Raw genomic sequence first — 21,305 nt, 5'->3', positions numbered from 1 at the left:
TAAGTACATGAAGAATAAAAAAGAAAGCATTTTACCTTGAGCAAAAAGAACAGGATGAATTTTAAACCCTCCTCCATTTTTCAACCGTTGAGGAAGCTGTTCAAAATGATAACTATCAATGGAGAAATAAACTTTCAGAGCTTGCCGGCTTCCTTCTGCTTGATATGTAAGAGGAACATCTAAAATGACATTAATCCTATATTACTTCCCAAAATGAGGATATACTATATGGTATATTTGTTAATACTTTTAAAATCCTGAAAATGTCTAGAAACTAATAAAGTACTCAAGTGTAAAAAATTCAGGTTAGGCAGGATTACAATGCTATTCTGTAAGAGTATTAAATCAGATCCTCATTAGCTAAAGCAACAGATTTATTACTGTACTGTATATAAAATTCTGTAATAGGAAACTTCGTTACACTTTGATATACCAGATGTCTCACTTAACTAAATGAGAAGTTTAGCTACACATGGTACAGAATCAAAGTCTCTCAGGGAAGCTGCCTTACTTTTAGTTATAATGAGTCCTTAGGGTGTACTTTTTAAGTAGCATGCAAGAAATTGAGTATGTAGTGCAAGTATCAAATTTAGCCCAGGTTTTGCAAGCTTTGTTGCCTGAATACTGGCTCAAAAATGCACTGTCCTCTGCTGATGCCCTATAGTTCTTAGAAATTATCAGGCCAAATTCTTCTCATTATTTTAAGATATCCTAAAATTACTAAAAACAAACAAAAATGACCAACTTGAAAAGCTAAAATGCTGTAGGGAGTATTTCACAGAGATATCATAAGTCCCATTTGTTATATGATCGTTAGACCCATGGCAAATATTTTCCACCTCATTAAAAATTAATGTAAAATCTTCCTAACAGCCTAGAATAGACATACTAACTGGTTAAAAATTAAAGCCAAATCACAGCAGGCATGTAATATATGCTCTTGATTCTATATTTATTATTTCCAACTTGATTATTGAAATAAAATGATACATAAGAATTCAGGATTAAATACCATTTATCACAAATTCCAAGTTTCTTAATAAATGTATTTAATCCCATATATCAATAGCATAGACCTTGCATTACTACCTACAAGTTTCCTCTATTACATATAATAATGTTTATTTAATTTTGTTTCTAATTTTATTTTTTATGAAAACATGAGGGTTTTGGTTTAGGAGAGAATAAATTTCCCAGTGGAAGAGTTGGAAATTAACTGCATTTTATTTTATTTTTTTTAAAGATTTAATTTTTATTTATTTCTCTCCCCTTCTCCCGCCCCTCGTTGTCTGCTCTCTGTGTCCATTTGCTGTGTGTTCTTCTTTGTCTGCTTCTGTTGTTGTCAGCGGCATGGGAATCTGTGTTTCTTTTTGTTGCGTCATCTTGTGTGTCAGCTCTCCGTGTGGGCGGCGCCATTCCTGGGCAGGCTGAACTTTCTTTCGGGCTGGGCGGCTCTCCTTACGGGGCACACTCCTTGTACGTGGGGCTCCCCTACGTGGGGGACACCCCTGCATGGCATGGCACTCCTTGCGCAAATCAGCACTGTGTGTGGGCCAGCTCCACACGGGTCAAGGAGGCCCAGGGTTTGAACCGCGGACCTCTCATGTGGTAGACAGATGTCTTATTCACTGAGCCAAGTCCGCTTCCCTGTATTAATGATCTGGGGTAAAACCTTTTTTTTTTCTTTTTTTTCTAAAATAAAGAAAATAAGATACCAGATACTAATGAAAACATAGATATATGGGCTTTAAATATTTGTATCTTCTAGTTCCCCTTTTCATATACTGTCTCTCACATACATTTTAACTTTGTGTTAAATTCCATCCCTTTACTCTTTGGCATAACCGTAGCTAATCTCTCTGTTAGCAAATGGATAATGCTCTTGAAAGGGAAATAATGTGTGCAGCAGCTGAAGTTCCATATAATAGAACTAGCACAGAATAAATAAAGAAGCTAAACTAGGAATAAAGAAACTGAAACATATTGAAATTTATCAAGCACATTACATTTAAAGTGACGTTAAAACTAAAAGTAGCAAAAGAACAAGATGCAAAAGAAGGAGAATGTCGTGACCCCCCCGCCCACATGTTTGGTGCACCTGTCAAAGTGCCTAAGCATGTGCAATTGAAAAGCGCTGCTTCTTATCTGTGGACCTCTACTTGGTATGAAAAACAAGTGTTCGGGTTATGAAACAACTAAAACCTTCAAAATTATTATTGCAAAACGAAAAGGTCTCTCATACCATCCTAGACAGGGATTCATCCTAGAGAGGAGTTTCAACAATGGCATCCCACACCTGTAAATATGGTGCCCAATCCAGGGAGTCTGGATATCAGTCTTTGGTCTGCCTGGATGGCTCCTCCCTGATCCTCTGAGGGTTGGGTCTTTCTTGTCCTTCAGGAATCAGTTTAAAAGCCACTTCTGCAGAGAACCCATACTTGGTCACTCCTTAGTAAAGGGCCGCCCCACCTTTATTCTTTATGCATCTGCTTATTTCCTTCCTGGGATCTATCACAGTCCTAGGTACCTTTACATTTGATTCCTTTTTCATTATTTCCCCACTAGGCTGTGAGCTTCATGAAGACATGGACCATATCTTCATCCACCATGATGTCCATAACCTCACACAGGATGCCGGTCCCACACAGGAACAGGGAGGGCTCACAACAGCCATTCTTAGGTAATTACTATACAATTACCCACATCACCATTGCAAAGGGGAAGATCTGCTGTCATTGCTACTCTCTTAAAATGCAGATTTCCCACAAAATAAATTTAATTATTTATAATCTAATCATTTAGCTGATGTAGTCCTTCACTAATTATATAAGAGGACTTGGAAATAACCCTGTACTTTCTTATCACTGAGTGGTCAAATTACCCACTCATTCCTTTGTATCTCTTACTAGCCTCTAATATCCATGCCATCAAGGAATTTGTTTTATTTGCCCTTGCACTTATTCAGTGTTTTTCACATTATACATCCTTAATAATTATTTCTTCAATGAAAACAAAATGTCTTCAATCAGGCTTTTGAGTTGTACTTGTCATGTCAAAGATCTTTGGAACATCATTTTTAATGTCCAAATAAGACTGAGTGATGCTATAATTTTTTAAAAAAAAAAAAAACAGCAATGAATTAAGTGAGGAGGAAGGAATCAAATAATTTATTAAATGCTACTGTGGGCCATATATGATACCAGAGTCTTTCAAATATACTACCTTCTTTAATACCCACAACCTGTGAGTTAGGAATTACGTATTTGGTATTAGCTCATGTTTGCAGGTGAGAACAGAGTCAGGATTTGAACTCATGATTTTGACTTGAAAGCCAGTGATCTCTTTACAACTTCAGGCTTCCATTCCTCTGTACTCTGCCCTCCTTTCAGAGACAAGACGCTGGCTGGTCTCCATTACAGTGATGCAAAATTAATGGTTGTAAATCAGTCTGATTCTTCTGCTTCTAGGCATACATATGCAATGAAATTTTTAAAATCTAGCTTTCTTAACCCATTTAAATAAATGAGATGACCCTGGGGTATTGAGTAAATTTCTTTCCTGAATCAACTGAAAATAAAAACTATATTCTTATCATCACTATTTTTAATTTGCTTGGAATATCTAGTAATATAATATGGAACTGGTCCTTCATTTGGAACTGTTTTCAAATGCTGAGGTCATGCTTCAGAGAAATATACAAAATGGTACTGCCAAATATATATCAGAGTATTTTGTGCTTGTCACAGATGCATCTGCACTTATATATTAATATTATTTACATGGATTCACCAGTCTTTAATATGTAGTGTGTTTTCAGGTATGTCCAAAGGTAAACCTCTCACAGTGAATATGTAGCATGTAAATACTTTATCAAGCTTGTGGCACTGGTTCTTCTATCTACTCAACAGTCCATTCACCAATATTGTCATATTTGCACCATGGAAAAGAGTACTCCTGTGAACTTACAGCTACACAGGGAAAAAATGAGTGGATTATATCATGAAAAACAAGTTTTCTCTGTTTTCAGCAAAACCATGCCTACATTATTCAAGCAAATGAAAGTATATCCTATTTTGTACATGTCCACAGAAGACCATACAGTTTGTTCATATAACATTACTGTTATCAAATAATATACTTATCTAGAAAAATTCTCCCTCGAATATAACCTAAATCCCTAACATTGTAATTCATATTCTTGTTCTCTCTCTCACTCCTCACTGGAGATGAAGTTTTAGTCAATTTCTGTTGTCCCTACTCAAAAACTGATATAATTTAGGGGATTTGAATCTCTGGACTGACAATGTGATAGCCAGATCCTGAGCCTCAACAGACTCCAGCACCTACAATCTGATTTATTGGACTTACCACACTCAGCTAAGATGGAGGTGAAGAAGGACAACCACCACACCATGGAGCCTAGAGTGATTACAACTGAAAATGGGAGGATTGCATCCAGCATCCAGGTGGAATCTGAGCCTCCTCTTGACATAAAGGTGCAATGGACACAACCAATCCAGTGTCCACATAGAAGAGGTGGCATTGGATTGGGAAAAGTGGACATAATGGACAAAGGGTATGGGGAAAGGCAGGAAGAGATGAGAGGTGGAGGCGTCTTCGGGACATGGAGCTGCCCTGGATGGTGCTTCAGAGGTAATCACCGGACATTGTAAATCCTCACAGGGCCTACATGATGGAATAGAGGAGAGTATGGGCCATGATGTGAACCAATGTATATGAGGTGCAGAGGTGCCCAAAGATGTACTTACCAAATCCAATGGATGTGTCATCATGATGGGAACGAGTGTTGTTGGGGGGGGGGGAGAGGGGGGGTGGGGGGGGGGGGTTGAATGGGACCTCACATATATATTTTTAATGTAATATATTACAAAGTCAATAAAAAATAAAAAAATTAATAAAAAAAAAAAAAAAACTGATATAGAATCAAACCCTTTTCACCATCTCCACAGCTGCTCTCCAGGTGAAGTCACCATCAGGTCTGGGTCATAGCGCTCTGCCTTCGTCCCCCATAATGGACTATTGAACACAGTGGTCACCCATAGCAAAGGGAGTTTTTTTTTTTTCTTTTTTTTAAAACTTTAATTGTCTATAATATGAAACCCAGACCATGTCACTCCCCTGCTCAATGACTCAGTTAAAAAGTCCGAGTTCTTTCAATGGCCTCTCTAGATTTATCTCCTATTCTTCCTCCCTTGCTCCAACCACATAAGCCTCCTTGCTATGCTCAGAGCTCACCGCACATGCTCACAACTCAGAGTCCTTGTGGCCGCTGTTCCAGTGAGTTTTAAACACTTCTCAAATATCTGCATGCTCGCTTCCTCAACTCCTTCAGGTTTTCGCTTCCCTTTTTAGTAAATCATACCTCCCTACCCTGCTAAAAAATTTTTTTATCCTTGCCTCTCTCTTATTTGTCTTCATATAATTAATACTGATACCTTCTAATTTATAATAAAGTTAATTAAATTATTGTACTTATTATTTATTTCTCCCCACTTGAATATATGCTCCATGAAGAATCTTTGACTGTTTTTTTCTCCTACTGTGTCCAACACCTAGAATGGTGCTTGGCAAGAAATTGTCACTTAAGAAAATTTTAACAGATAAATTAATGAGTCAATCACTATCATTCTTAGATCATGGATTAAATAAGCATTTACAGGGTCTCTATTTATTGTAGTAGGCATTGGGGATATGCATATGAATAAGAACCTTTCCCTGCCCCAAAGAAATTTCTACTTCTACCATAATACATAGGATCCTTGCACTTATGAAAAACAGAAGGCATGGAAACTTAATAACAAACATTTAGGTTTCCTGGGTAGATAATGATAGATACATTTTAAACCTGCTTATGATAACATTGAAATTGTAGATAAATGATGTAAACCTGCAGAAACTCAAAGATACATGGATAAATTCTAGAGACTGTAATTTCTTTGAATGTGTAACTTCTAAAATACTGCCTTTGCCATGTATAGCCATGGGAATTTGCTAAATTAAAGGGATACTTTTCAAACCTTCAATCCATAAAGTAACTTCTTTTGATATTAGATACAACTATGTTCTCTTGGAATTCTCTTCTTCATTCTTCACAAGTTTATTTCTTGGTCTTTCTACTTTATAACCACAAAACCTTAATGCCTGCTGCATTCTATACATTTAACTAAGATGCTCATTCAGTCCCTTAAAAAAAGTTGCCTGCCTTCTTTGTTTCAGACAGTCTCTTGGGTGCTGAAGATACAAACATGAACAAGACAGAAAAAGGATTTGTTCTCTTGGAAGTTGTACTATAGGATGAATGAATGAATCAATACAGTTGAAAATGATTATATCTGTACACATTAAAATTTTTAGACACTCAGATAACTTGGTTTTCAATTTTCATTTGTTTTTAACAAATCAATTTTATGATACATATTAATAAAGTATAAAACCATCCAAAGTGCACAATCAACAGCATTCAATATAATCACATAGGTGTGCATTCATCACTTCAATCATTTTCAGAACATTTTCATTATTCCAGTAATAATAATAAAAAATAAAAACCCAACAAATAAAACTCATCACCTCTCAATTTCTTTTTTCCTTCCCTGCTGCACATAGCTGCCAATCCATTTCCCTCTAACTAGTTTATTTGCACTTACATTCTGTAAAAACAGTCTCATATGTGTAATATCACCCATATTTGTATTTTACAAGATTTTACTGTTATACAGTCCCATTTACATTTTTTAGCTTTCCCTTTAGTAATATAAATGTCCTCAGACTTTTCCTTTCAACCACTGTCATACCCATATAATAGCACTGCAAGTCGCAAACACCATGATGTGCTCTTACCATTTCCATCCATTTCCAAAGATTTATAGCCAACTTTTTAACCAATTCTTCACAGATTAACTATCAGCTTTCCATTTTCTACTCTCATTCTATTTCCTGGTGACCTATATTCTAATTATTAATTCCATGAGCTTACATAATATATTTAGTTCATAATAGCGCAGTCATACAGTATTTGTCCTTTTGCATCTGGCTTGCTTCTCTCAACACAGTATCCTCCAGGTTCATCCAGGCTGTCACAAGCTTCGCAATGTCATTTCTTCTTACTGCTACATAATATTCCATCATGTGTATACACCACTATATCTTTATCCATTCATCAGTTGATGGACACCTCCAACTTCTGGCAATCATAACACTGCTATTAACATCAGTGTGCAGATCTCTATTCATGTCACTGCTCGAAGTACTTCTGGGTATATACCTAGCAGTGGTATTGCTGGGTCCCATGGCAAGTTTATATTCAATTTCCTTAGGAACTACCAAACAGTCCTCCACAGTAGCTGTAGCATTCTACAATCCCAACAGTGAACAAGTGTTTCCGTGTCCCCACATCCTCTCCAATATTTACAGTTTTCCAACGTTTTAATAGTGACCAGTCTAATAGATGTGAAAGGATATCTCATTGTAGTTTTGATTTGCATTTCACCAATCACTAGTGATGTCGAACATTTTTTCATTCATTTCTTTACCATTTGTATTTCCTCTCTGGACAACTGTCTCCTCAAATCTTTTGCCCATTCCTTAATCTGGTAGTTTGTCTTTTTATTGCTGAATTGTATGATCTCTTTATATATCATGGATGTTAAACCCTTATCAGGTACGTGATTGCCAAATATTTTCTCCCATTAAATCAGATGCAATTTCACCCATATGACAAAGTCCTTGAGGTGCACAACTGCTAACTTTTGAGGAGGTCCTGTTTATCTCTTTTTTTTTTCGTTTGTTGCTCATGTTTGGGTGTAAGGTTTAAGAAACTACTGCCTACCACAAGATCTTGAGGATGCTTTCCTACATTTTCTTCTAGGAGTTTTATGGCTGTCACTTTTATACTTAGTCCTTGATCCATTTTGAGTTAATTTTTGTATAAGGTGTGAGATATGGTTCGTCTTTCTTTCTTTTGGATATGGCTATCCAATTAACCTTGTATCCCATCACTTTGCTGAATTCATCTATTCTAGTAGCTTTGTTGTGGATTTTCTAAATATAAGATCATATCAGAAATAATGAAAGTTTTATATCTTCCTCTCCTATTTGGGGCCTTCTATTTCTTTATCTAGCCTAATTGCTCTAGCTAGAACTTCTGGCACAATATTGAATAAAACAATGGTGACAATGGGCATCCTTGTGTTGTTCCTGATATCAGCAGGAAAGTTGCCAGCCTTTCACCATTGACTACAATGCCAGCTGTAGGTTTTTAATATATGCACTTTACTATATTGAGAAAGCTTCCTTCTATTCCCATCTTTTGGAGTGCTTTTATTAAGCACTTATATTTATTATTGTATTTTTGTCAAATTCCTTTTCTGCATAATTGGCAGGACCACGTGATTTTTTGTCTTGTATTTATCGATGTGGCTTATTGCACTAATAGATTTTCTTGTGTTGCACTACCCTTGCGTACCTGGGATAAACCCCACTCGATCATGATGTGTAATTCTTTTAATGTGCTTTTGGATTCTGTTTGCAAGTATTTTGTTGAAGATTTTTGCATATATTCATTAGAGATATTGGTCTATAGTTTTCTTTTTTGGTAGTATCTTTATCTGGTTTTGGTATTAGGGTGATGTTGGCTTCATAGAATAAATTTGGTAACATTCTTTCCTGTTCAACTTTTCGGAAGAGTTTGAACAAGATTGGTATTAGGACATCTTTGAATGATTGGTAGAATTCACCTGTGAAGCCATCTGGTCCTGGGCTTTTCGTCTTTGGGAGGTTTTTGATGACTGTTTCAATTTCTTTGCTTGTGATTGGTTTGCTGAGGTCTTCTATTTTTTCTATAGTCAGTGTAGGTGGTTTGCATGTTTCTAGGAATTTGTCCATCTCATCTACATTGCCTAGTTTTTTTAGTATATAGCAGTTCATAATATTCTCTTACGATCTCTCTTATTTCTGCAGGGTCAGTGGTAATGTCCCCCCTCTCATTTCTGATTTTATTTATTTGCATCTTCTCTCTTTTTTTCCTTTGTCATTGTAGTTAAGGGTTTGTTGATTTTGTCGATATTCTCAAAGAACCAACCTTTGGTTTTGTTGATTCTATTTTTGTTGTTGCTCTTGATTTATTTCTGCTCTGATCTTTACTATTTCTTTCCTTTGCCTTGGTTTGGGATTAGTTTGCTGTTCTTTTTCTAGTTCCTCCAGGTGTGCAGTTAGAGCTTCAATTTTAGCTCTTTCTTCTTTTTTAATGTAAGCAATTGAGGGCTATAAATTTCCCTCTTAGCACTGCCTTTGTGGTGTCACATAGGTTTTGATATGTTGTGTTCTCATTTTCATTCATCTCAAGATATTTGCTGAATTTTCTTGAAATTTCTTCTATGACTCACTGATTATTTAAGACCGTGTTGTTTTATCTCCATATATTTATGAATTTTCCATCCATTATTGATTTCCATCTTCATTCCATTATGATGTGGGAAAGTACTTTCTATAATTTCAAAATTTAGAATTTATTGAATCTTGTCTCGTGACCCAACATATGGTCTATCCTGGAGAAGGATCAATGAGAAATTGAAAAGAATGTGATCATGGTGTTTAGGGGTGCAATACTCTATAGATGTCTGCCATGTCTGGTTCATTTACCATATTATTCAAGCTCTGTTTCTTTAATTATCCTCTGTCCTGATGTTCTATCAAATACTGAGAGTGCTATACTGAAGTCCCCAATTATTATTGTAGAGATATCAATTTCTCCCTTCATCTTTGCCAATGTGCGCCTCATATGTCTTGAGGCACTCAGGTTAGGTGTATAAATATTTTTTAAGATTTACTTTTTATTTAGTTCTCTCCCCTTCCCCCCAGTTGTCTGCTCTCTGTGTCCATTTGCTGTGTGTTCTTCTGTGACCGCTTCTATCCTTATCAGCGGTACCGAGAATCTGTGTTTCTTTTTGCTGCATCATCTTGTTGTGTCAGCTCTCTGTGTGTGCAGCACCATTCTTGGGCAGGCTGCACTTTATTTTGCACTGAGCGGCTCTCCTTAAGGGGCACACTCCTTGCACGTGGGGCTCCCCTATGCAGAAGAAACCCCTGCATGGCATGGCACTCCTTGCACGCATCAGCACTGTGCATGGGCCAGCTCCACACGGGTCAAGGAGGTCTGGGGTTTGAACCGCGGACCTCCCATGTGGTAGGTGGATGCCCTATCCATTGGGCAACGTCCAGTTCCCATAAATATTTAATATAGTTATTTCTTCCTTGTGAGTTGCCCCTTTTATTTTATTTATTTTTAAAGATGTATTTTATTCATTTCTCTCACATTTCCCCCCATTGTCTGCTCTCTGTGTCCATTTGCTGTGTTTTTCTGCGTCCACTTGCATTATCTGGTGGCACTGGAAAACTGTGTCTCTTTTTTGTTGTGTCATCTTGCTGCGTCTGTTCTCCATGTGTGCAGCGCCACTCCAGGGGGGCTGGGCTTTTTTCACAAGGGGTGGCTCTCCTTGGGGGGAGCACTCCTTGCATGTGGGGCACCCCAATGTGGGGGCGCCCTATATGGCATGGCACTCCTTGTGTGTGGCAGCACTGATCGTGGGCCAGCTTATCACACAGGTCAGGAGGCCCTGGGGATCGAACTCTGGACCCTCCATATGGTAGATGGACGCTCCATCAGTTGAGCCATGTCCGCTTCCCCCCCTTTTATTAATATGTAATGACCTTCTTCATCCCTTATAACAGTTTTGTATTTAATATCTCTTTTGTCAGACAGTAGAATCACTACTCCAGCTCTTTTTTGGTTACTATTTGCATGGAATATCTTTTTCCAACCTTTCGCTTTCAAGCTGGTTGTATACTTATGCCTGAGGTGAGTCTCTTCTAGACAGTATATAAATGGCTCATACTTTTTAATCCCTTATTCATTCTAGTAGTCTATGTCTTTTGATTGGGGAGTTCAAGCCATTAATATCTAATGTTATTACTGTAAAGGCATTACTTCATCCATTTTTCCTTTAGCTTTCTGTTGTCATATTGTACTGCTGTCTGTCTTTTTACCCTTCAATTTACCCTTCCTAATAATCTTCATTTCTATACTCCTCTCCAAATTGCTCATTGTTGTTTTTTCCTTTTTTAGGCTGCAGTACTCCCTTAGTATCTTTTGCAATTCTGGTCTTTTGATAACATATTCTATGTTTCTGTTTGTGAAGACTTTGAACTCATCCTCATCCCTGAAGGACTGGTAGTTTTTATCTTTCAGTACCTTAAATATATCATACCACTTTCTTCTCACCATCACGTGTTCTAATGACAGGTTGACATTTAATCTTATTGAGTACCTTAAATATATCATACCACTTTCTTCTCACCATCATGTGTTCTAATGAGAGGTTGGCATTTAATCTTATTGAGGTTCCCTTGTATATGATGCTTTGCTTTTCTCTTGCTACTTTCAGAATCCTCTCTTTATCTCTGATATTTGTCATTCTGAAGTGTAGGTGTCTCAGAGTAGGTCAATTTGCATTTATTCTGTTTGGTGTGTGTTGTCCTTCTTGGATATTGATATTTATGTCCTTCATAAAAGGTGGGAAGTTTTTGGTCATTATTTCCTCAAATATTCTTTCTGCGCCTTTTCCATTCTCTTCTCCTTCTGTAACACTGGTAATGCATATGCTTGTGCATTTTGCATTGTCATCCAATTCCCTGAGAAATCTTTCCATTCTCTTCTCTTTCAGTTCTCCTGTCTTTTCCAGTTCAGATGTTCTATCTTTGAAATCACTAATTCTGTCTTTGAGCAATTCAAATCTGCTCTTATGCCACTAATGTATTTTTAATCTCATCCATTGTGCCTTTCATTCCCATAAGGTCTGTTACTTTTCTTTGCAGACTTTCAAATTGTTCTTTATGCTCACCCTTTGTCCTCTTAATATCCTTTATCTCTTTAGCCATATTATCTTTCAATTCTTTAAATTGATTCACAAAAGTTTGTGATTATCATTGATTGATAGTTTTAAATCCTGTAATTCTTCACGACATTTGATTTGTTCCTTTGGCTGGGTCATCTCTTCCTGTTTCCTAGTATGGGTTGTAATTTTTTGCTGATGTCTAGGCATCTGAATATGTTGGTGAATTTACTCTGATAGCCAATTTCTCTCTCTGGTCTACTGTGCTTTTTTCACAGCTCTTCTTTGATATTTGGTTCAACCCAAGTTAAGTTATCAAAATCGTACCAGGGACTCACTAATGGAGCATAGATTTTCTCACAGGAGTTAAGAATACAGGGAAACGGACTTTGGCCCAGTGGTTAGGGCGTCCGTCTACCATATGGGAGGTCCGCGGTTCAAACCCCGGGCCTCCTTGACCCGTGTAGAGCTGGCCATGCACAGTGCTGATGCGCGCAAGGAGTGCCGTGCCACGCAAGGGTGTCCCCCACGTGGGGGAGCCCCACGCGCAAGGAGTGCGCCCGTGAGGAGAGCCGCCCAGCGTGAAAAGAAAGAGCAGCCTGCCCAGGAATGGCATCGGCCCACACTTCCCGTGCCGCTGACGACAACAGAAGCGGACAAAGAAACAAGACGCAGCAAATAGACACCAAGAACAGACAACCAGGGTGGGGGGGGAAGTAAATAAATAAATAAATCTTTAAAAAAAAAAAAAAAAGAATACAGCAAGACCCCAAAGCAGTGTTTGTCCATGCAATTTCCAGACCAGCAAGCAGGTGGCATTTGTTGGTACACTGTTTGATAGAGAGAAAAATCTCCATTTTCCTGTGTTTTTGTGTGGCTAGAGCCTATATTCAAAGTGGGCTTTGCTGGCCAAATTAACTGAAGAAAATCCCGACTCCCTCCCTTTTCCCGTGTAACAGCATACAGGGAGGAAGATGTCTATTCCCCTCTCAGTCAGCTGCATGAGCCAGGGGTTTTACCCTAGCTTAACATCTTGCAGGTGAGGGGAGCTCTTCCCAGCCACTGCAGGGTTTGGTAACTCACACTTGTTTCAGGTTCCACATCTCTTTGTCTCTTACCCTCTTGGGGGTTGTACAGCACTGTCCTGGTCTGCTGACCCTAAAGCAGGTCCCTTGAATAGCTTTTGTCTCTCTCTCCACTGTTTCTGAGAGAGTTGAGCCCTTCCTGCCTAATCTGATGCCATCTTCCCAGAATTCCCAATTTTCATTTTTTAAAGCATAATCCACAATTAAATTATAACAATTAGATTCATAATTAAATTATAAATTTTTTTTCCATTACTGCCAGATCAATCCTGTTTCTCTCAGATCATCTAAATTTATATCATATACACATGATTGTAACTTTCTAGATATTCTCTGTTTCTTCTTGGCCCTAAACACTTGTTTCCATTGCCAACTAACATTCTCTAGAAGATGAACTGAAAACTGAGTAATTTTGCTATATAATTGTTATATATTTTAATAAAAATGTTAGAAGCCCAATTAATAGCTGAAAATAAAAGCCTAGAATTACATTTAGATTCAAAGTATATATATTTCCTATCACTTCCACAGTGGGTTGTTATAAATTAACTTATCCTAAATAGTAGTATTTTATATAAAATAATTTAAAATGCACATCAAATTAATATCACAGTTTTACCATCTGTTGTTTGATGCCAAATCTATAAAACATCTATAAAATATTTAATTACTTACTTGCAACCAATGGTTCCTCTTCTGATGGTTTAAAGTAAAAAGAAACCTTCTCCAGATCAAATAGCGCTACCAGTGTATCTTCCAACATGGCTTGTTCATCTGTCTACAAAGTAAAAAGAAAAACAATATGTAGTATAAGGTAATGTAATGTAACAAAATTAATATACTATAAATCCAAACAAAAATGGCTTTGTTTAATGTTATGTTTTATTTAAATACAATACAAAATTATCAACATCTAAGAATTTATTGCCTAAATGGAAATTAACAAATTCCTCAAAGTTACATTTCTTTTATAGCTTTATAGTTTTATATTTTTCCTTTCCCAGTTGTCTAAATTGTCTAATACAATTTTTCAGTTTACTTTATAGGTAGACTCTAAGCATACTGATTTCACTTATTCTTTACAAATAAGTATATGAAAAGCATGCTCTGTGCCTCTAAACACTTAAAATCTTAGAACAGCTGAAAAGCAAAAATACTGTTAATTAAAATTCACAGAGGGAAGTGGCTGTGGCTCAATCAGTTGGGCCACCATCCACCATATGGGGGTCCTGGGTTCACGTCCTAGGGCCTCCTTGTGAAGGCAGGCTCACCCGCACACTGCAGAGAGCTGCCAGCCTGCAAGCACTGCAGAGTGCTGCCCAGCCTGCAAGAGTCGTGGAGAACAGACTCAGCAAGGTGACGCAACGAAAAGGGAGACAAGTAAAAAGCACAGAAGAGCATGCAGCGAATGGACACTAGAGCAAACAACAAGCAAGCCGCAAAGGGGAGAGGGGAATAAAAAAAATTCACAGAACATACTGGCCATCCTATTTTACAACAAGATAACTTCTACACTATTCAATTTGCTATTTATTAGAACTTTGATAAAAGCGCTTTACATGTTTGTAATGAATTTCCTTCCAAAGAGCTTGTGGGCAAGAATCATTTCATCTCACTTGCCTATGTGGGGCCCAGTTTATGAATATGATGAGACCAAAGTTGTTTTAATCGTTCATATGAATCTTACAATGTACTACCTTACCGCTCAGGCAGATAAAGCCTAGAGGAGGTAACAAGTTCAGTGTCATCTTTCTTATTCTAGATACCAGAGATACCATCTGATAGTAGATAACAGCTTCCCCATTAGCAGTTCAATGATCTATCTACAGGATCTTTTATGAATTTCTTTATGAAAGAACAATTAGCTTTATCACACAAAGCTTAGTTTTTAAAGTTAACATTTGTTTCCTTAGGAATGTGGATAATCAGTTTAAAAAATAATTTTAACATCTTTATCAAATGTTTTTTAAAAAGTTGCTGCAAGCTTGCGTAGACATATTTTTTGGCGTCTTTAGTAGAGATGAAGAAAGTGGCAAAGAATTTCCATTATGTGGAAAAGAATCATTAAGGCAGCCACATACCCCAAAGAATGGCAACACAGAAACTAAACTTTGCTTTGGTTTGGTACTTAATACAGTGCTTGGTACACAGTGAGTACTGGATAAATGGTTATTAAATTCAAAATCCCTTTGAAGTAACAGGAAAAATGTCCTGGACCTGAGTGAAGGAGAGAACTGAGAGCCAGCATTCTGAGAATGAGAGGCGTACAATGGAAGAGTCCTGAATGAGCTAGCCCCTGACTGCTGTAGTTCAAGCAAGGATACACCAATGGATGTGGCTAAAGCAAGAGCCAAGTAACCACTGGTCGCGCCTCAAAGTCAAGGACACACAGACTTACCCTGCCGGCAGTTCCACAGTCCAAGGTGGTTTTATGTTCTTTTTACAGAAGCAGAATGCTATATGTTTCTTTGAGAAATTTTTTTTTTCTTAGCAACCTTTGAATTTATTACTAATTCTTTTTAAGGTTTCACAAGACCCTTTTCCTTAATTTTTAACAGCTTTTTTGAGATGTAATTCACATACCATAAAATTCACTCATTTGAAGTGCATAGTTCAATGGTTTCTATTCTAGTCACAGTTATGCAACCATCAGCATGATTTAATTTTAGAACATTTTCATCAACCCAAAAAGAAATCCCATACCCATCAACATTCATTCTCCATTCCTGCCCCTCAATCGGTAGCTTTAGGCAACCACTCATTTGTTTTCATTCTCTATAGATTAGCTTCTTTTGGACTGTTCATAATTAAAAAAGGTTTCATAATAATGAAACAATACGTGGTCCCTTGTGACTGGCTTCTTTCATGTAACATGTTTTCAAGGTTCATCCATGTTGTAACATGTATCGCTACTTCATTCCTTTTTATTGCCGAATAGCATTCCATTGTATGGATGTACTATATTTTGATTATCCATTCATTTGTAGATAGATATCTGGATTGTTTCTACTTTTTGATTATTATGGTTAATGCTGCTATAAACATCAATGTACAAGTGTTATATGTTTTCAATTCTTTTGGGTATACCTAGGAATGGAATTGCTGAGTCATACTATAACTCCATGCTTAGCTTTTAGGGAACTGCTAAGCTGTTTTCCAAAATGGCTGCACCATTTTACATTCCTACCAGCAATGTACAAGATTCCAATTTCTCTACATCCTCACAGACACTTGTTATTGTCTATCCTTTTGATTACAGACATCCCAGTGAGTGTGAAGTTACATCTCATTGTGGTTTTGAGTTGCATTATCCTTGTGGCTAACCATGCTGATCATTTTTACTTACGCTAATTGGCCCTTTGTATCGCTTCTCTGGAACCATGTATTCAAATTCTAATCGGGTTATCTTTTTATTATTGAGTTTTAAAGGTTCTTTATATATTCTAGATATAGATCACTTATCAGATGCAAGATCTGAAAATATTTTCTCCAATTCCTTGAGGTTTAAAATAAAATTAAGTTTTAAAGTAAGAGTGCCAGCGTGTAATTAGACAATGGCAAATATTTTTAAAGTAGAATAAAGTCTCATTCATTGATATAACAAACAATGCCTACCCTATGTTAGGATGTAGGCTAGGCACATCCCTTCCTACCTTATGTAATTTATAGTTAGTAATGATTAATTAATATTTATTTTGTTCTTAAAATCTTTTTTATAATGTATTTATATGATTGTATTTACAACCAAATAACAAGCTGATGACACACATGAAGTACAGTCTTTTTTCAGAAGAATCCACTTCTTTCTCTCTACAGTACATTAAGATGATGCCTTCATATTACCATTCCAGAACCTTCTATGGTTGTGCAGTGTAGTAATCACTCCCTCTCCTCAATACCAGTGTCAAGAAACATTATTTTGATGTATAAAATCATGTATATTTGTTTAAAAACTCAGATTACCTTATAGCTACATTTTCTATGTGTACTATAACAGATGAAATAGCATCTCGAGTTTAAAAACCACAATTCTATTAATGAGTGCCTAAAGTTTATATATAAAAGTGACATCATATTGGTTCCTATGAAGGCTAAAGAGACCCATGAGAGTTATGGTCATGGCCGATGGGGTTTACTACCAGGGCAGATGGCCCCTCTCTGGAAATGGTGTTTATGTGTGATGAATCTGGACTCAGATGGGATCTCCCTTCATAAGACTTTCATACTAATCTGCTGGAGGTGCAGTTAACGTTGGGGTTTAAGATATAGTTAGGGGATTTGAATCTCTGGACTGATAATGTGATAGCCAGGTCCTGAGCCTCAACAGACTCCAGCACCTACAATCTGATTTATTGGACTTACCACACTCAGCTAAGATGGAGTTGAAGAAGGACAATCACCACACCATGGAGCCTAGAGTGCCTACAACTGAAAGTGGGAGGATTGCATCCAGCATCCATGTGGAATCTGAGCCTCCTCTTGACATAGAGGTGCAATGGACACAACCAATCCAATGTCCACATAGAAGAGGTGGCATTGGATTGGGAAAAGTGGACATGGTGGACGATGGGTATGGGGAAGGGCAGGAAGAGATGAGAGGTGGGGGCGTATTTGGGACGTGGAGCTGCCCTGGATGGCGCCTCGGGGGTGATCACCGGACATCGTGGATCCTCACAGGGCCCACTGGATGGAATGGAGGAGAGTATGGGCCATGATGTGGACCATTGTCTATGAGGTGCAGAGGTGCCCAAAGATGTACTTACCAAATCCAATGGATGTGTCATGATGATGGGAACGAGTGTTGTTGGGGGGGGAGAGGGGGGGTGGGGGAGTGGGGTTGAATGGGACCTCACATATATATTTTTAATGTAATATTATTACAAAGTCAATTAAAAAAAAAAATAAAAGTGACATCATGACAACTATTAGAACCATAGTAGTATGTGTGAAATAATTCTAAGTTCACCACAATCTCCTTTGTCAGATATTTTGAGATGCTTTCTTCATATCCACTGTGGAAAACTGATGCATAAACATGAAAAATGTACAGTAATTATGGCAACATTCATAGATTTAACAGGACAAACATGCATACAAAGGAAGGCACTAAAATTATTTAACATATGCAAAATTTTAAGCAGACTGTCAGACAGCATGGCATGCAAGTTGTCTGGGCCCACCTCACAAGTACACCCCAGAATATCAACCTCAGAGGGAGCTTTGATTTCATGGCACACTGATTCCTCTGAACTGGAAATAAGGAAGAGCCCCAGAAAGACCCTCTTTCCTCTGGTGACCTTTTTAGTCATCATACAGGAATTCAAGAATTAGCAACAGATGGAGCCTTTCTCAGCTTTTAGCGGTCACAGAGAATAAATGAAGAGGCAGAAGAGAAGAAACACATTCTGCATACTTATTAAACCGTGAGCAGTTAAGGGAAAATACATTCTTTAAAATAGCTGTGTAACCGCTGATAAAATAATGAAGGTGAGAATGAGGAAGAAATGAATAGCCCCTTCTTATCTGGGAACATGTTACAATGTAGATTACAACGGACAGAAAACCCAGTGGGAGTCAACGTAGCATCTTACCAGGTTTGGCGAGAGCAGTGACTGGAAGTGAAAAAGAACGCCTGCATTGGCTATCTGGTCCAGCCACCTTCTGCTGGCTTCCCAAGTTTCCATCTCATTTTCTTTGCTGTTGTCAAACATCTGGTTTAAGGCTGCCATGAGTTGCTCGGAGAAGGCACAGACGGTGGCCACGAGACTTTGGCAGAAAACCATGTCTCTTCGGAGCTGTGTCTCACTGTCTGTGATCCAAGAGAACACAAAGATAGCTCTGAAAAATGTCACACACGGACAAAACCAAGTCCTTAGCCATTTACATTTCATTTTCATCTTTTTATAAAACCCATACAAACTGAAAAATGTGAATTTGAACTCTGTTAATGATCACATATACTTCAGTAAATGTATTTAGAAAACATTAGACACCAAAAAGCTAGAGATAATAAAATAAACATTATTAACCACTTTTATGACTTTATTATTCTGCAATAATACATTGGTTTATAAAACCTGAGAGGGGAAATAAGTCTGTTTGTTTTTGTTTTTTTCTTTTTTAATGAAATAAAACTTGCATTTGTTACACAACACAACTGGAGGAATGTAAAAATCTGAATTCTCAGTTTGTGCTGGTAAATGAAATGCAATAGTATTAAATAGTATTAAATTAAAAAAAATAATCTATTAAGCCTATTCAAATATTAATGCAAAATGCACACAGGGGAAAGAATATTTGATGTCCAATTATTTGTAATAATAAACTTGCCTATATTTCCTGAACATAGTTATTCAATCTCATGAGCTGTATTTCCAGCTCATAAATTCTTATATTTCTTTGACATAAGTAATATATTTATGGTTTTAGAATGAACTAATTATTACTAGGTTCTTACCCTGAAATTGATTGGATTTGTGACTGACCCACTTTTAGGTAAATTTTACCCTGTGAATGCCCGCTCCTGGGCCAGATATTTTTCAAATAGAAAGAAGCTGTGCCTCTTAGATCCTGACCACACAGGGCTCAATTCTTCCATCTTGGTTGACTGGATATATACTAACCACATAAATATCAAAACACACATTCTGCACATTGAAAAATCACTTTTAACTAGAAGAAAAACAAAGGCAAAAATAATTCACTCCCATAGTGTAATGAATATTTCCAGGGCTCATAGAATCTTCTGTAATGAAGAAACATGGTCAGTATTAGTGATTATATAGAAATAAATGTTGCTTTTATTCAGGGTTCAGCTCATTTTATTGATATAAAGTCATAATTTTAAGTTGTTTACCAAAAACATTGAACATCTGCTTTTGTTTTTGTTTTTAGAAGATACCAGGGATTGAACCTGGGATCTCGTACATGGGAAGCAATCACTCAACCACGGAGCTACACCCGCTCCCCAGGATATCTGTTTTTAATACCACTGAAGGCAGGTGTACATAGAATATAGTTGCTGTGTCACTGTTAGTAACACATGCTTTTGACAGTTTTATTAGAGGAAGAATTAAACATTAAAAATACACTAATTTTCATGTTGAAAACATTCATTGTTTAAGTGGAACTACATGAACTTGCTGTTTTTGCAGGTAAAAAACAGTTGAATATAGAAATTCCATATGGTTCAATTCATTAACATAACCAACAACATGAGCAAGGCATTTCCCTTAGATAGTTATGTAGTATGAGCCGTGTTGTAACACAACTGGGGAAAGTATTTTATAGGTAACTATAAAATGGCTAAACCAGGAATGAACTTTGTCCACCAATTCTCAATAAAGAAAACAACGAAACACCTGGTGTTAGCACACTCTCTAACAAATATAGACATTCATTATTTGATGAATGAATGAATGAAAAAAAAGTACTAGTAAAGAAACTAACAATTTAAATGAAATAGAAATGCATGAGTTCATTTTCTGGTTTCTTCAATTGCCTGGGTTTAATTTGACTTAAAAGAGTAATTCAGGTAGCTTATTAGCTTAAATGTGTATCTAGGATGTTGAGGCTCAGGATAGAAACCACATAAGTAAAAATTGTCCTGTTTCTTCCTTCGGCATTCTTGCTTGCTTTTTAGTCATCCTGTAGTGAAGCAGAAATCCTGAAGGAATTTTTTTTAAATGCTTCAGTAGCTTTGGCAGGAATACTCCCACCCAGAATCTGAGAATAATTTCTTAATGAAAATCTAATTGGAAAGAAAATTGCTGTTATCAAGAGTGGGATGCAAAGGACTAAGGAAGGAAGGATGTGGTTCCATTGTGAGTGTTAGTAAATGTCACGAAGTTAATATTTTTGCCACTAGCAGAAATAATCTCCAAATTGCTGTTAATAAGAAATTCTCAAATTTCTTCTTTCATCCAAAGAGAACACTTCACATGTTTATTCTACTCTCAGCTATTATACTTTATATGCACTTTATATCAAATTAAAAATTTCATTCAACCTCATTATCAAATCAGAACAGATCACAGTTAATATTCTCTAGTCCTTTTAATATGTAACATCTGATGACGGCTCACACAAAAGTTATATTCATTCATTCATTCATTCAAACTTTTAACAATGAGTGCTCACAGGAATTGAATAGCGCCCTAATTACTGGGTGGTATGAGACTTCCAAGATGGGGCCCTCTAAGCTCACATTAGATTAATATAAGTAGATACAAAATGCCATTGGACCAAACTGTCATTTAAATCTTAAACTGACACATTATTAAATAAAAGAAAGTTAATAAAAATGTATCTC

General features: G+C 37.0%; 1 protein-coding gene across 1 annotated transcript in view; it reads right to left on the bottom strand.

Annotated features, from left to right (window-relative positions):
- Positions 1 to 21,305, bottom strand: part of PREX2 (phosphatidylinositol-3,4,5-trisphosphate dependent Rac exchange factor 2) — a 328,672-nt gene that overhangs the window by 87,228 nt on the left and 220,139 nt on the right. The window contains exons 32-34 of the mRNA XM_058275621.2: positions 18,586 to 18,803; positions 13,670 to 13,772; positions 36 to 179 (exon numbers count right to left, since the gene is read on the bottom strand). Of these exons, the coding sequence (XP_058131604.1) occupies positions 36 to 179; positions 13,670 to 13,772; positions 18,586 to 18,803 (465 nt within the window). The remainder of the gene's footprint in view (positions 1 to 35; positions 180 to 13,669; positions 13,773 to 18,585; positions 18,804 to 21,305) is intronic.

Source organism: Dasypus novemcinctus, chromosome 14 (assembly GCF_030445035.2).
Source record: "Dasypus novemcinctus isolate mDasNov1 chromosome 14, mDasNov1.1.hap2, whole genome shotgun sequence".
Classification (NCBI taxonomy): Eukaryota; Metazoa; Chordata; class Mammalia; order Cingulata; family Dasypodidae; genus Dasypus; species Dasypus novemcinctus.
Note: the sequence above shows the minus strand (reverse complement) of the source record. Positions and strands in the feature narration are given on the sequence as shown.